The sequence below is a fragment of the Cnephaeus nilssonii genome, assembly GCF_951640355.1.
Source record: "Cnephaeus nilssonii genome assembly, chromosome: 7".
NCBI lineage: Eukaryota > Metazoa > Chordata > Mammalia > Chiroptera > Vespertilionidae > Cnephaeus > Cnephaeus nilssonii.
The window spans coordinates 93,476,661-93,491,235 of record NC_137078.1 but is presented as its reverse complement, the minus strand read 5'-3'; the positions used below and the strand labels follow the sequence as shown (position 1 = coordinate 93,491,235).

The following is a 14,575-nucleotide window of genomic DNA, read 5'->3' as shown; positions in this document are numbered from 1 at the left end:
TTGGTCTTGGTCAAATGGCACCTCCTCAGAGAGAGGCCTTTTCGGCTCAGTCCAACTAAAATAGGAAGTTTTCTTCCCTCATAATGTTTTTATCCCTGCACCTTGCTTTATTTTCCTTTGTTTGTGTTTTATAAAACAAATATGTGTTCAACCACTTGGCCCCCTCCCCCCCCGACCCCCCAATGCACTAATGACAGGTCCACAGTTGTCTTGTTCACAACTGCATCTGCAGAGCCTAGCACCGTGGTCGGCAAACTGCGGCTCGCGAGCCACATCCGGCTCTTTGGCCCCTTGAGTGTGGCTCTTCCACAAAATACCACGGCCTGGGTGAGTCTATTTTGAAGAAGTGGCGTTAGAAGAAGTTTAAGTTTAAAAAATTTGGCTCTCAAAAGAAATTTCAGTCGTTGTACTGTTGATATTTGCCTCTGTTGACTAATGAGTTTGCCGGCCACTGGCCTCGCACGCTGCCTGACACGTAGTAAGTGGTCAATAAATATTCGTTGAAGGTTGTAGCTTAAAGCCTGCCACCGCCTCCTAAAAGCCCAGTGAGGGCTCCCCTGCTCTCACTTGCCTTCCTTCCCCTGTCCCAGCGCAGGCGGTTCCAGAAGCCACATGTCACCAGCCCCGATGATCTGTGACGTGTGGCGTGGACGTTGGTGTGTCCACTCTGATTCCTGGGGGCAGCTGGTTAAAGGCGTTCTTCCCCCTTCCTCGTCCTCCTCGCTCTCGGCTGCCAGGATCTTATTAGCCCTATTTACACGGCCGGGATGTCGAGCGATTAATTTTTAATGGCTTGGTTTATTGCATGTTTGAACGGTTTATTGAGTAATTCCCACATTTAAGTGATTAATTCCCCAGAGTTCAGAACGACTGGTTAGTTTTACATTAATCAGGGTTTCTGAATGCCAAGAGACAATCAATCAATCCTTCCTGCCAGGGAGAGTAATGTTAAAATACCTCAAGGTCCGCTGAGGTTAAGAAAAGGAGTAATTAAAGTCCTGTCTTCCCCTGATGCAGATTTGATGTCTCTCTGTTTCTCTCTCTCTCTAATTCTGCCTCCCAGCCCCTTCCGTAACAAAGGCACTCCCTGAACCCAGATGCTCCTTGGAATGATCTTCTCCGCCTCTGTCCTTGGACGTCCCTGTAATGAGGTGCAGCCCATCTGCCCTGGGAAGTGGGGCCTCAGGGAGGGGACTTGGAAGCCCGGGAGGCCTGTTGCAGAGTCCCTGGCTTCTGTCCTGCCCAGCTGGGTTCCTGACTTGCAGGGAAGCTGGGCCAGGCTTGGCGGTGGGATAAAATGCCTAGTTTCACCTGAGACAAAGCTCAGTCTCCCCCTCAGGGGACATGGGGAGGGGGTTTGGGATGGAGGCTGGCCAGCTTTGAGCAGGAGGGACATGTGAGCTGATTTTGCTTTTGCATCTGTATGAGTCTCCTAATGCTGCTATGACAACGGACCGCAAACCTTGTGCTTAAAACAACACAGAGTTATTATCGTACAGTTCTGGGCCCAGAAGCGCACACTCAGTCTCACCGGGCTGACAGCGAGGTGCTGTCAGGGCCGTGCTCCCTTTGGAGGCCCCAGGGAGGGACCAGTTTCTTTGCCTTCCCCAGCTTCTAGGCCAACCGCATCCCTTGGCTGGTGGCCCCTCCTCCATCGGCACACTCATCCGTGTTGTTGCATCTTCGGTCTTTGTCTGATTCTGACCTCCTGCCTCCTCTTCCCCATTTAAAGGAGCCTTGTGATGCCACCGGGCTCACGTGCATGATCCAGGACACTCTCCCTACCCCAGCTCAGGGGGTTAGTAACCTCACTCCCCTTTGCCAGGTAACCTAACCTGTTCATGGGTTGCAGGATTGGGAAGCAGACTGTCTTTGTGCTGAGCTGATAGGATGAGAGGCCAAGTGGCGGCCTGGTGAGAGGCACAGACTCTGGAGCCAGAGAATCGGTTTAAATCCTAGCCCAGCCCCTCCATAGCTGTGGGGAGCTGTGCCTCAGTCTCCTGACATCTACAACCAATGGTGATGCCTGCGTCCCGGCGAGGCTGTGCTGGTGAAGTGCAGACTGAAGAGGCCGGCGTGGTACCTGGATGGTACGACGCATGCTCGGTGTCGTCAGCGGCAATAAAGTGCCGATGCTTATGAACTGGGATGAAAACCAGAATGGCGTGACCGCCCTCATAGGCATTCACTGAGAGTGGAGATAAAAGTGCTGAGTAAGGGGAAGGTTCCTTGCAAAATGTTTACAACCACAGGGTGATTCACAGGGGCCCCAGGTGGGGACTCACTGGACAAACCCAGGAGTGTCCCATGTGTACAAACTCTGCACACCTCGAGGGGGGTGACACCCGGGAGGGACAGGAGACCCCAGGGAGACAGTTCACAGGAGCCGACAGCAGCGAGGGGCTCCTCAGCCTGACGAGCTAAGGCGTTACGGTTCTGCACCTCGTCTCCTTCAAATGACATTGCTAGTCCACAGAGCATCCATGCAAGGTAGTTATTCTCTGAAAACGGAGGCTTAGAGAACTGACTAACCTCAGGCCGTGTGGTTAAACTTGGTGGTGGCTACAAGCTTGGGCTCTGGAACCCACAGGCATGGGTCTGAACCCCGATTGCCCTGCTGGCGGGCTGTCTTAGAGCCCATTCCTTCAGTCTCTAAGCTCGAATCGCTCCGTCCACACTCTGGAACTGGTACTGTCCCCTTGCCACTGGGCTGTGGTGCAGATTCAACGAGACAATATGTGGACAGCACCTGGCCCAGTGCCTGGCACACAGCAAGCACGCAGTAGGTGCTGTTTCGTGGAGGCCCATGGAGGAAGGAGCGCCCACATTGAAGTTCTCTGGCGTTAGGAGCTTCCTGGAGGAACGCTCGGTTTGGGTCTGAAGGACCCGAAAAGTTTCATGGGAGGGAGCTTCGGGCAGAGGAGAGATGGAGAAGACGCATCTCTCAAGCTGCAAATATTCCAGCATGGCTCTAGCTTCAGGTGCGCGGAGAGGAGAGAAAGGTGAGGCTAGTCAGGGGCTGGCTCCTGGCGCCTAACCATGCCAAGCCGAACGAGACTTTATTTTGTTTGCAGTGGGAGCTGGTGAAGGGTTTTGAGCAGGAACATAACCAGCAGCCTACGGAAGCAACGGATATTTTAGGGACACAGGCATGGAATCCATATGGAACCATCACGCTGCCAGCAAACCAATGTGTTTTCAAAAAGTTATTCATTCAACACGAATTGATTTAACCAAACTGTGCCAGTTGCGTGATGGGAATGCGGGAGCAAAAGACACACCCGTGTCCACCTTGGAACCCACACTCAGGCGGCCCTTGGAGGGAGGGGGACAAGAAGCCGGGAAACGCACACCATGATGATGGACCGGGATTAGCGTTGTGAAAACAATGAAAGTAGTTGCTGTGATACTGGCTGGGGGTCCAGGGTTGGTAGTGGCCAGGGAAGGCTTCTCTGATGGGGTGACACCGGAGCAGAGACTGGGAAGATGACAGAGGGTAAAGCCATGCCAGGTCCCCAGGAAGGAAGGCGTAGGCTGTGGCCCAGGGACAGCAAGGTCAGTGGGGCTGGAGGCCCTTGATCTTGGGGAGAGGGCAGGCGATTCGGGAGAAGCAAGGCAAGGTGATTGTGCAGAATCCAGGTTTAACTGTGGTTTGCTCTGATTTTATTCAACTCTTTTCTCTGCTGGGTTATTTCCATCAGCACCAAACCTTAACATATTATTTCTCATCTTAAAAAAAAATCCCCTCCCCTTCTGGGCTCCCATCTCTCTCCACATCGTTGGTTGTGTTTCTGTGTTTCCTTTCATAGCAGAACTCATCAACATCGTTTATACAGACTCGCCGTCTCCCATTTCTCTGCTCCCACCTTCTCTTTTAAAAACCTTTTAATTTTGAGAACCGTTCATTCTTGGAGAAGGTGCAAACACAGCTCCACCCACTCTCCTATAGGCAGTGGTCATTCTCTGGGACCACATTTGCTTTGAGACTTTGTCTATATGGACATGCTTCCCCCCCCCCCCCTTTTTCTTCCTGATCTCTTTGAAAGTAAATTGCATGACATTTTACCTGTAAATACTTATTCAAGGATATTCTCTTTCAGATCCACAATGTGGTGATCAAATGCAGGAAACGTAACATTGAAAATATAACCCATATTCAAATTTCACCAGTAGTTCCCGAAATGTTCTTTTAAAAAAAATTCACTTAAAAATTTTGTATGCGGTGTGATGCACTCTTTCTGATGTGTCGTTCCAAGTTTTGACAAATGCATACAGTCATGTAATCACTATTATAATCAAGAATGTCACACAGTTCCATCACCAGCCCCCCTCCTCAAGTCCCCCCCCAAGTGCTCAGCCCTTCCCACCACCCCCAGCCTTGGCAACCGCTGATCTGTTTCTGTCCTCAGCGTTCTGCCTTTACCAGGGTGTCATGTAAATGGAAGCACACATATGCAGGCCTGGCTTCTTTCACTCAGCGCGCTGACTTTGGAACGCATTCACGTTATTGCTCGTTTCAGTAGTTTTTCCTTTTCACTGCTGAGTAGTACACTGTCGTATACTGTCCTATGGATGGACCACAGTTTGTCCATTCATCATTTGAACATTGAGGTTGCTGCCAGTTTGGGGTAATTAATTGGTATAACGTGATTTTTACATTGGTGGAAAGGCTTTTGTGTGAATAGAAGTTTTTATTTCTCTTAAGGAGAGGATTGCTGGGTTGAATGGTCAGTGTGCATTTAACTGTGTAAGAAACGTCTAAGCTGTTCTCCCGATTACATCCTTTTCTGTTCCCGTCAGTAGCGTATGAGAGTTCCAGCTCCTTCACATCCTCCCCAGCTGTTGGCATTGTCCTTTTTCTTGCTTTTTAAAAACTTTTTTTAGCCTTTCTTATAGGTATGTGGTAGTATTTTTACTATGGTTTTACTGTGTATTTCCCTAATGACTAATGATATGTTAGCATCGTTTCACGTGCTATTTTACCCTCTTTCTAGCTTCTTGGATGAAGCGTCCAGATCCTTTGCTCATTTTTAACATGTTTGTTTTCTTATTGATTTTTGATCGTTCTTTATATGTTCTGAATACAAGCCTAAATCAGAAATGTGATTTGCAAATATTTTCTACCTGCCAGTTTGTGGCGTATCTTTTTCATTCCCATAATAATAGTGGCTTCCAAAGAGCAAACATTTTTAAGTTTGATGAAGTCCAGTATATATGCTTTCCATTTTATGGATTGTACTTCGAGTATTGTCCCTAAGAACACTTAGGTAAGGCCACAAAGATTTTTCTCTTACATTTTCTTCTCTCAGTCATACAGATTTTTGTCTTATGATTATAGTTTACAGGATCCATTTGAAGTTAATTTTTTTGTGTGTGAGAGGTTGCGGTCCATTTGTATGTTTTTCCCCCCACAGAGAAGGTTAAAATTCCCCCCCTCCCCAGCACCATTTGCTGAAAAGACTACCCTTCTTCACAGAAGTGTCTTTGCACCGCTGTCAGATCAGTTGGCTTTGTCTGAGCCTGTTCCTGGGTCCTGGTTTCCTCACTGGTCTCTGTGGCTATTCCTTCACTCAATACCACATCATCATGATTACTGGAAGTGTATAGTGGGTCTTGAAATCAGGTTGTGTACGTCTTTCAACTTGGTTCTTTTTCAAAATTATTTTGGCAGTTCTAATTGCTTCACCTTCCCGTATAAATTTTAGAATCATCTTGTTGATACTAAAAGAAAATCCCTTTGATTGGGATTAAACATATACATCAATTTAGGGAGAATTAACATCCCAATGATATTGAATCTTCTAATCCATGAACACAGTGTAACTACTTACTTAAATATCCTTTGATTTTTTTAATCCAAATTTGTAGGGTTTTAACATATTTTATAACATTTTGTTAGATTTACACGAAAGTATCTTATGGTTTTTGATGTTATTATGAATGGCACTGTTTTTAAAATTCTGATTTCCAGCTGTTTGTTGCTAGTATATAAAATAGAATTGATTTTGCCCAGCCAGACTGGCTAAGTTCATTGAGTATCATCCTGTGCACCAAACGGTTGCCGGTTCGATTCTCAGTCGGGGCACATTGCTGGGTTGAGGGTTTGATCCCAGGTTGGGGCACGTAGGAGAGGCAACTGATAGATGTTTCTCTCTCACATTGATGTCTCTCTCTCTTCCTGCAAGCATGTCCTCAGGGGAGGATTAAATAAATAAATAAAATTTTAAAATAGAATTGACTTTTAAAATGTTGAACTTGTATCATGTGAGTTGGCCAAGCTCACTTACTAGTTCTAGGATCTTTTTTGTATGTTTTTTTTTTGGATTTTCTATATAGACAATGGTCTCTTCTGCAAGTAGGAATGTTTTTATTTCTTCCTTGCCAGTTTCTGTGCCCTTTACTTCTTTTTCTTGCCTTATTGAACTGGCTAGGACTTTGAGTTAATTGTTGAAAGGTGAGAGGTGACCTGCTTACCTTGCTCCTGATCTTAGCGGGAGAGCTTTCAGTCCTTCACCATTAGATATGATCTTATCTGTGGGTTTTTTGTAGATGCCCTTTATCGGGTTAAGGGAATTCCCTTCTATTCCTAATTGTTGAGAATTTTTATTGTAAATACACATTGAATTTTATCTAGTGCTTTCTTTTCATCTATTGAGATGGTCACATGCGTTTGAATTACATTGATTTAAAAATGTTGAGCCAGCCTTACATTTCTGGGATAAGTACCACTTAATTGATGTAGTTTATCCTTTTTTTAAAAAAATCCTCACCTAAGGATGTATTTACTGATTTTAGAGAGAGTTCAGGATGCGGGGGGGGGGGGGGGGGGGGGGGGGGGGAGGGGGGCGGGGAGAGAGAGAGAGAGAGAGAGAGAGAGAGAGAGAGAGAGAAACACTGATGTGAGAAAGCAGCATTGATCAGTTACCTCCCATACTTGTCCTGACCAGGGATTGAATCCACAACCCAAGTACATTCCCTGACCGGGAATGGAACACGCAACCTTTCGGTATCATGCTCCAACCCACTGAACCACACTATCCTTTTTATATATTGCCGAGTTTGCTGTGATTTTATTGATAACTAGAGGCCTGGTGCATGAAATTCATGCATGAGGGGGTGTTCCTCGGCCCAGCCTGCACCCTCTCCAATCTGGGACCCCTCGAGGTCTAACTGCCCTCCCCTGCAGGCCTGGTCACCCCTAACTGCCCTCACCTGCAGGCCTGGGTCCCCCCAACTGCCCTTCCCTGCAGGCCCGGTTGCCCCCAACTTCCCCCCTCTGCCAGCCTGGTCATCCCTAACTGCCCTCCCCTGCAGGCTAGATCGCCCCCAACTGCCCTCCCTTGCAGACCTGGTCCCTCCCAACTGCCCTCCCCTGCTGGCCATCTTGTGGTGGCCATCTAGTGTTCACATGGGGGCAGTCATCTTTGACCACATGGGGGCAGCAATCTTGTGTGTTGGAGTGATGGTCAATCTGCATATCACTCTTTTATTAGATAGGATTTTTTATATCTGTGTTCATGAGAGATTTTGGTTTAACCTAGTTTTCTTTTGTGGTAGCACCTTTGATTTTGGTATCAAGGTACTGCTGTCCTCACAGAATGAGTTGGGGTGTGTCCCCTCCTCTGCTGCTTTCTGGAAGGGATTGGGAACAATCAGCGTCATTTCTTCCTTAGATGTTTGGTAGAGTTTACCAGTGACGCTATTTGGGCCTGAAGTTTTCTTTGTTGGAAGGTTTTTAACTAAAAATCCAATCTTTCAATAGTTATAGGGTTACTCAAGTTATATATTTTTTCTTGAGTGAAGTTGGGTAGATTATGTCTTTGAAGGAATTTGTCCATTTCACCTAAGTTGTCAAATCAATAGGCAAAAAGTTGTTCATAATATTTTCTTGCTATTTTTTTCATGTCTGTAGAGTCAAAGTAATGTCACCTCATTCCTGAAATCAATCCTTTGTGCCTCGTGTCTTTTTTCTTAGTCTGCCTAGAGGTTTATCAATTTATCGATCTTCTCAGAAGAACCAGCTTTTGGTTTTATTGACTTTTTTCTGTTGGTTTCATTTCCAGTTTCATTTATTTTGTTCCTTATTATTTTCAGCCTCTGCTTGCTTTGGGTTTAATGTGTTCTTTTTCCACTTTCTTAAGGTGGAAGCTCAAGTTATTGACTTGCAACCTTCTTTTTCTAATACAAACCTTCATTGCTATAAATTCCCTCTGAGCACTGCTTTAGCTGCATCTCACACATTTTTACAGGTTGTATTTTTATTTTCATTCAGTTCAAATTATTTGCTATATTTTTTCTTTGAGCCATGTGCGACTTGCATTAATTTATATATATTTGGGGATTTCCCCAGCTATCAGTCCGCTTTTTGTTTCTAGCTTAATTCCTTTATGTTCAGAGAACATGTTTTATTTGATTTTAATTCTAAATTTGTCTGGATTTGTGTTATGGCTTATAATGTGGCCTGTCTTTGAGAGCATTTCATGTGTTTGGGGAATGAATGTGTATTCTGTTTGATGAAGTGTTCTATAAATATCAGTTAGAAAACTGGCAAAGATATGGAATTTCTGAACAACCAACTTGACTCATCTACCTTTTTCTATCGATTTCTGAAAAATGGATTGAAGCCTATAGGTAGAAAGGTGGCATTTACTATTTCTGCAGAAAGGGTTTTGAATATCTGTTGTTAGATGCATATGTATTTAGGATTGTTCTGTCCTTTTGGTAATTCACCCTTTTATCATTATTCAATGTCCGCCTTTGCTCCTGGTAACTGTCCTTGTTCTGGAATCTACTTGGTCTCATGAAAAGGTAGCTGCTCCAGCTCCCATTGGGTCCATTTTTGCATGGGGTATCTTTCCCCCTACTTTTACTTTCAACCGCTCTTTATTATTTTATTTAAAGCGGGTTTCTTCTAGACAGCCCGTTGTTAGGTCTTTCTGTTGCTATTCCAGTCCAACAATTTCTGTCTTCCAGTTGGTGTGTCTTGGGTCATTTTATTTTAATGTGATTGTTGATATGGTTGGATATAGGTCTACTACTGTTGTCTCCCCTATTTCTTCTGTTGTTCTCTGTTCCATCTTTCCTGCCACGTGTTAGATTATTTGAAGATTGTTTAGTATTCCATTGTAGTTGATCTATTGGATAAATATTGTCCTTTCTGGTAATTTTTTTTGCATCCAGGATCAGAAGGACGTACATTGTGTTGGTGGCCAGGCCTTTCACTTTTGAGCCTTCCTTACATTGTTTGTTTTGTGACTACTGATGTCCTTGGGGAGTAGGGGCCAGTCTGGAGTCTGGGAGAGGCTACGGGGGACTTCTGTGTTGCCAAATCCAACGGATAGTCTTTTGTCTTCCATCTTAATTTCACAGCACAATTGATTTCTCTCTTCTGTTTTTAAAAACATTTTTGAACGTGTCTATGTTTCTTTTTTAAAAAACCTTTCTTCTTTTTTTTTTTTTTTTTTGTTAATCCTCACCTAAGGATATTTTTTGCATTGATTGTTTTTTAGAGAAAGTAGGGGGATGGGAGACACACACACACACACACCGAGAGAGAGAGCGAGAGCGAGAGCGAGAGCGAGAGAGAGAGAGAGAGAGAGAGAGTCAAAGAGAGACACACACACAGAGAAACATTGAGTCTGGCTCCTCTCAGCTTAATGCATCGAGATTTGCTCACGTTATTGGTTCTTGAGTCTTCTTTGTTGCGGAGTGTTGTGCCACTGAATGGAGATTTGCTCATCTGCTCCCGAGTTGGAGCATTTTAGGTTGTTTCTAGTTCTTGGTGATCATGACCAAAGCTACTCAAAACACGTACATAACGATTTTTGTGTGGAGGTAAGTTTTCATCCAAACTGTTCCCCAGTGGCTGTGCCCCTTCCCACCCCCAGGGTGTGAGGGCACCCGTCCTGCCACCTCCTCGCCAGCACGTGGCACAGCCGGTCTTGAACTCCAGCCCTCCTCGTAGATGTACACTAGGTTACGTTAGCGTCTCGTTGTGGTTTTAATTTTCATTTTCCTAACAGCTGATGATGGTGAGCATCTCTCACGTGTTTGTCATCACGTGTCTTCTTTGCTGAAGTGCGTAAACCTCCTGCCCGTTTAAAACAAGTGGAGTTGTTTTTCTTATTGTTGGGTTTTGGGAGTTCTTTATGTTTTCGGGATACGAGATCTTTATGAGATACATGATTTGTACACATTGCCTCCTAGTCCATGGCTCATCTTTTTCTTCTCTTCACAGTGTCTTTTTGAAGAGCAAAAGGTCTCACGTTGGATGAACTCCAGTCCATCCATTTGTTCTCTTATGTACCCAGCTATTGATGTTCTAAGAAAACTTTACCTTACCTAAGGTCATAATGATTTTCTCCTGTTCTTTTAAAAAAGGTTTATAGTTTTAAGTTTTACAAATGGTCTGTTTTGACTTAATTATTTATAAGGTGTGAGGTATTCCATTCCTGAAAGTTCTTCTTCTTCTTCTTCTTCTTTTTTTTTTTTGCCTGTGGATATCCAGTTGTTCCCACTAGTGGTTGTAAAGACTGTTCTTCCTTCATCTCAGTGTTTCAGCACCCGGTCAAAGATCGAAGACCTTTCTTGTGTGGGCCGGTGTCTCCGCCGATCTATGTCCCCAATGCTGTAGCTTTACAGGAAGCCTGGAAACCGGGAAATGACCACACCTACCTTTGCGGCATGGAGGTTATTCTCCACACGTTACAAAGATGAGGAAACTGACCACAATCCCAGTTAGATGCCTCCCTCACAGCCTCCCTTATGACTTAGCCACGCAGCTCTTACTCCACACCTGCCTCTTCTGCCTCGCCCAGTGCTCAGAGTCTGATTTGGGGTCAGCTCTCAGCTCTGCTTTTATTAGTTGCGTGGCCCTGGGAAAGTAACTGTAACCCTCCCCCCCTCCGTGCCTCAGTTTCCCCATCTGTAAAGTGAGTGTGACAGTGGTACCTGCTTTAGAGATTGCGGTGAGGATTAAGTTCAGGACACACGGAATTGCTGATATTTGACCATTTTTGACTGATACAAATGGCAACTTTACCCAGTTCGCCCTAATACGCCAGATGTTCCTCCTAGTACTAGAGAGGGCGTGCACTTCAGAGATGGTAGCTGGAGCTGTCCTTGCTGTCAGCGTTGGCGTTGTCACGGTTACCACGGCTCCTGCTGCTGTTGCTGCTACACCATTCCCGGGGAGGGCGGTGGCTCCTCAGGCTGCTGGTTAGTGCTCTGTGTGTCCTCAAACGGGGCAGCCAACCACCACCAAGCACTCCCTGGTGACACACTTCTTGCCGACTCTGCAGAGAGTCATAGGGCCCCACCTCCGCTCCCGTGGCGCGGCAGTGCCCGCCTGGTGTCACTGCCCCGTGTTCTCAGTGTTCTCAGACGGCCTGGGGTGGGTTGTCGGATGATGGGAGTTTGGGATGGGAAGAACCTTCCAGGCGCAGGTGGCTGCTGGCGCAAAGGCGTGGACGCGGGAACGGACAGGCTTCGGGGAGCCTGAGGCTTGACGCTGGGTGGAGAGTGGGAGGCAGCCCATGGCGGCCAGAATGGGTTCACAGGGAACCCCCACCTTTCCCTCCGCAGGTGGCCCGCCTTTGCCGGACACCCTCGAGGAGCCACGTTCGGAAGAGCCCTCCTGCCGGTTCCTCTGCCATGACCGAGAAAACCGTCGTCATCGACCACGGCTCTGGCTACATGAAGTCCGGCTTCTCCGGCTGGAACGAGCCCCAGCTGGTCGTCCCGAGCATCGTGAACTACCGGCCGTGCAGGGAGAACCCCGGCCCCAGCTCCGCCCGGCGGCACCTGGGTCTCGGCATCGACATCCTCCACCCTGACACCTTCAGCTACCCCATCCAGCGGGGCCGTGTCCTCAACTGGGAGGGCGTAGAACACATCTGGTCCTTTGTCCTGAAGAAACATAGAGTGAAGCATGAGGACACCCCCGTCTTGGTCACAGAGACCCCCCTGAGGGACCCTATGTACCGAAAGAAGACCCTGGAGGTAAGGCCTTCTCGGGGCTGCGCTCCCCAGGAGCGGGGAGCAGCCTGCACTTGGTGTTTGGACAGGATTGGTCACCAGGAGCTCTTCTTTCTTAGTCATTTGCCCCACGAATGTTTTCTGAGATCTCACGTGTGCCCGGCATTGGGCATCAGGGACTCACGGAAGCTCTTCCCGCAGAGAGAGCCACGGCAGGAAAAATGCTCTAGAAGGGGCGTGACTGGGAGACACTGGATATGCGGTCATGGTCACAGATAAGATTCTGGCCCTCGAGGAGCTTACCTTCTGGGGGAGGACTTGATCATGAAGACGTTAACAAAAAAGAATTCCAGAGAGTGATCAGTTCAAGAAACAAATTTAAGTGTGGTGAGAGTGGACTGGTGAGGATCGGGGAACCCCCTTTAAAGAGGGTAATCAGGGAAGGCTTCTCTGAGGAGGAGGTTTCAGCTAGTGAGGCTGGAGCCCAGCAAACGGGGCAGGGGTGGGAGAGTGGCAAGAGGGAGACAGAAAGGCGAGGTTGGCAGGGGCCGGTGCTGGCAGGCTTGGTAAGCTTCGGGAAGCACTTGAATTTTACTTTGAATCAAGGGTTGACATACTACCGCTGGTGGGCCAAATCTGGCCCAGCGTCTGTTTTGATAAAGTTTTATTGGCATATGCCCATGCCCACTCATTTACATATCATCTGTGGCTGCTTTTATGACAACAGCAGAGTTGAGTAGTTGCATCAGAGACTGTGGATCCCATAAAATATTTACTACTCTAGGTTTGCCAGATAAAATACACGATACCTAATTAGATTGGGATCTCAGGTAAACAATGACGAATGCTTCGGTATTAACAAAGTATGCCCCAAATATTGCGCAGGACACACTTATACTGAATCATTCTTTGTTGTTTATCTGAAATTTAAATTGAACTGGGCACCCTACATTTTTATTTGCTACATCTGGCAACCCCGCTAGCCCTTTATGGAAGATGCTTGCCAACCCCTGCTCTCACTGGACAGGAAGCTCCTGAGTTTTAAGTGTTGTGGGGGGTCACATTACAGGAGCTCCAGGGTCCCTGGGCCCGGCGTTCTGGCGTTCTGGGGGGCAGCCGCTAGTCGCTTGAGGACTTACGTCTGTGTGCTGACTTCATTAAAATATATATATATTTTATTGATTTTTTACAGAGAGGAAGGGAGAGAGATAGAAAGCCAGAAACATCGATGAGAGAGAAACATCAGTCAGCTGCCTCCTGCACCTCCCCCCCCCCCCCCCCCCGGGGATGTGCCCGCAACCAAGGTACGTGCCCTTGACCGGAATCGAACCTGGGACCCTTCAGTCCACAGGCCGCCGCTCTATCCACTGAGCCAAACCGGTTTCGGCCTGACTTCATTTTTGAGAGCTGAGCGTAGCCAGGTGCTGCGTAAAACAGAAGTGGGTCAGAGCCCTTTGTTCCAGGAAAATATCACGTGTGTCTGTCTCCTCCCTCCTTGCAGATTATGTTTGAGTTACTGGATGTCCCGGCCCTCCTCCTGGCTGACCAGATGGAGATGTCCCTGTACGCCTCGGGCTTCCTGACGGGCGTGGTGGTCGATTCCGGCTGCGGCCTGACCCGAGTCCAGCCTTTCCACTTGGGCCGCCCCATACGGCACACCGGTAAGACGCTGGAGTTCGCTGGCCAGGATCTCTCCGACTATCTCTTCAAGAGCCTCTTCAAGGAAGACAGCAAGGTGAACAAGCTGTTCCAGCTGCAAATCGTGGACACCATTAAGATGAGAAAATGCTACGTGCCGCAGAACCTGGTGGAGGCGCTGGACTACCGCCAGAACCTGCCCAGTGGCTACGATGATAATAACAGCTACCTGCTCCCAGACGGCACCTCCGTGGAGCTGACCCCCATGCAGCGCCTGGCCCCCGAGATGTTCTTCAGCCCGCAGGTGTTCGACCAGGAGAGGCCCAGCGTCTCCCAGGTTGTGATGGATTCCATCAAAGCCTGCGATGCCGCCCTGCAGCCCCAGCTCCTCCCGCACGTGATAGCCTGTGGGGGGAACACCCTCTACCCGGGCTTCACCCGGCGCCTGTTCATGGAGTTGGGCACACATTATTCCTCCTACCCCAACGCCGCCGTGTGTAGTAATAGCAAAAGAAACTTTAGCGTCTGGCTGGGAGCGTCTGTTGTGGCTCATCTGTCTACTTACAAGTCTGAGTGGATGACCAGGAAGGAGTACGATGAGAAATAGAAGCTGTGGCCTGTTGGCTTGCCCTGAGGAGGGAGGAGGCGGGGGTGGGGGGGGTGGGGATGACCCGGCTCTCATCAGATGGGCACTGGTGAATTAATTTCAGTGAAAGGGACTGGGCCGGGGTGGAGTTAGCTGGCATTGGAATTCTGAGCTCATGGGGGATGTTTTTAAGTAAGTTCTGAGGTTTTATCTTCAAAAATGGGATCCAACCCGTGGGGAGCCCTCCAGGGACAGTTTCTCCAGGGGTGGGCTGTTGGTTACTAGGATGGGAGCGGCCCGCTGCCATCTCCATGCCTGACAGCCACTTATTGTTCACTGGCGGCTCCCTGGGTTGTCCGTTCTTTTAGTTGAGTA

General features: G+C 47.7%; 1 protein-coding gene across 1 annotated transcript; it reads left to right on the top strand.

The window, feature by feature from the left end:
• Positions 1–11,652: 11,652 nt before the first annotated feature.
• Positions 11,653–14,221, top strand: ACTL8 (actin like 8; the record flags this gene model as incomplete). Its single annotated transcript, XM_079777877.1, has 2 exons — positions 11,653–12,000; positions 13,478–14,221. The coding sequence occupies 2 exons, from the start codon at positions 11,653–11,655 to the stop codon at positions 14,219–14,221; spliced, it is 1,092 nt and encodes a 363-aa protein (XP_079634003.1).
• Between the last annotated feature and the right edge of the window lie 354 nt (positions 14,222–14,575).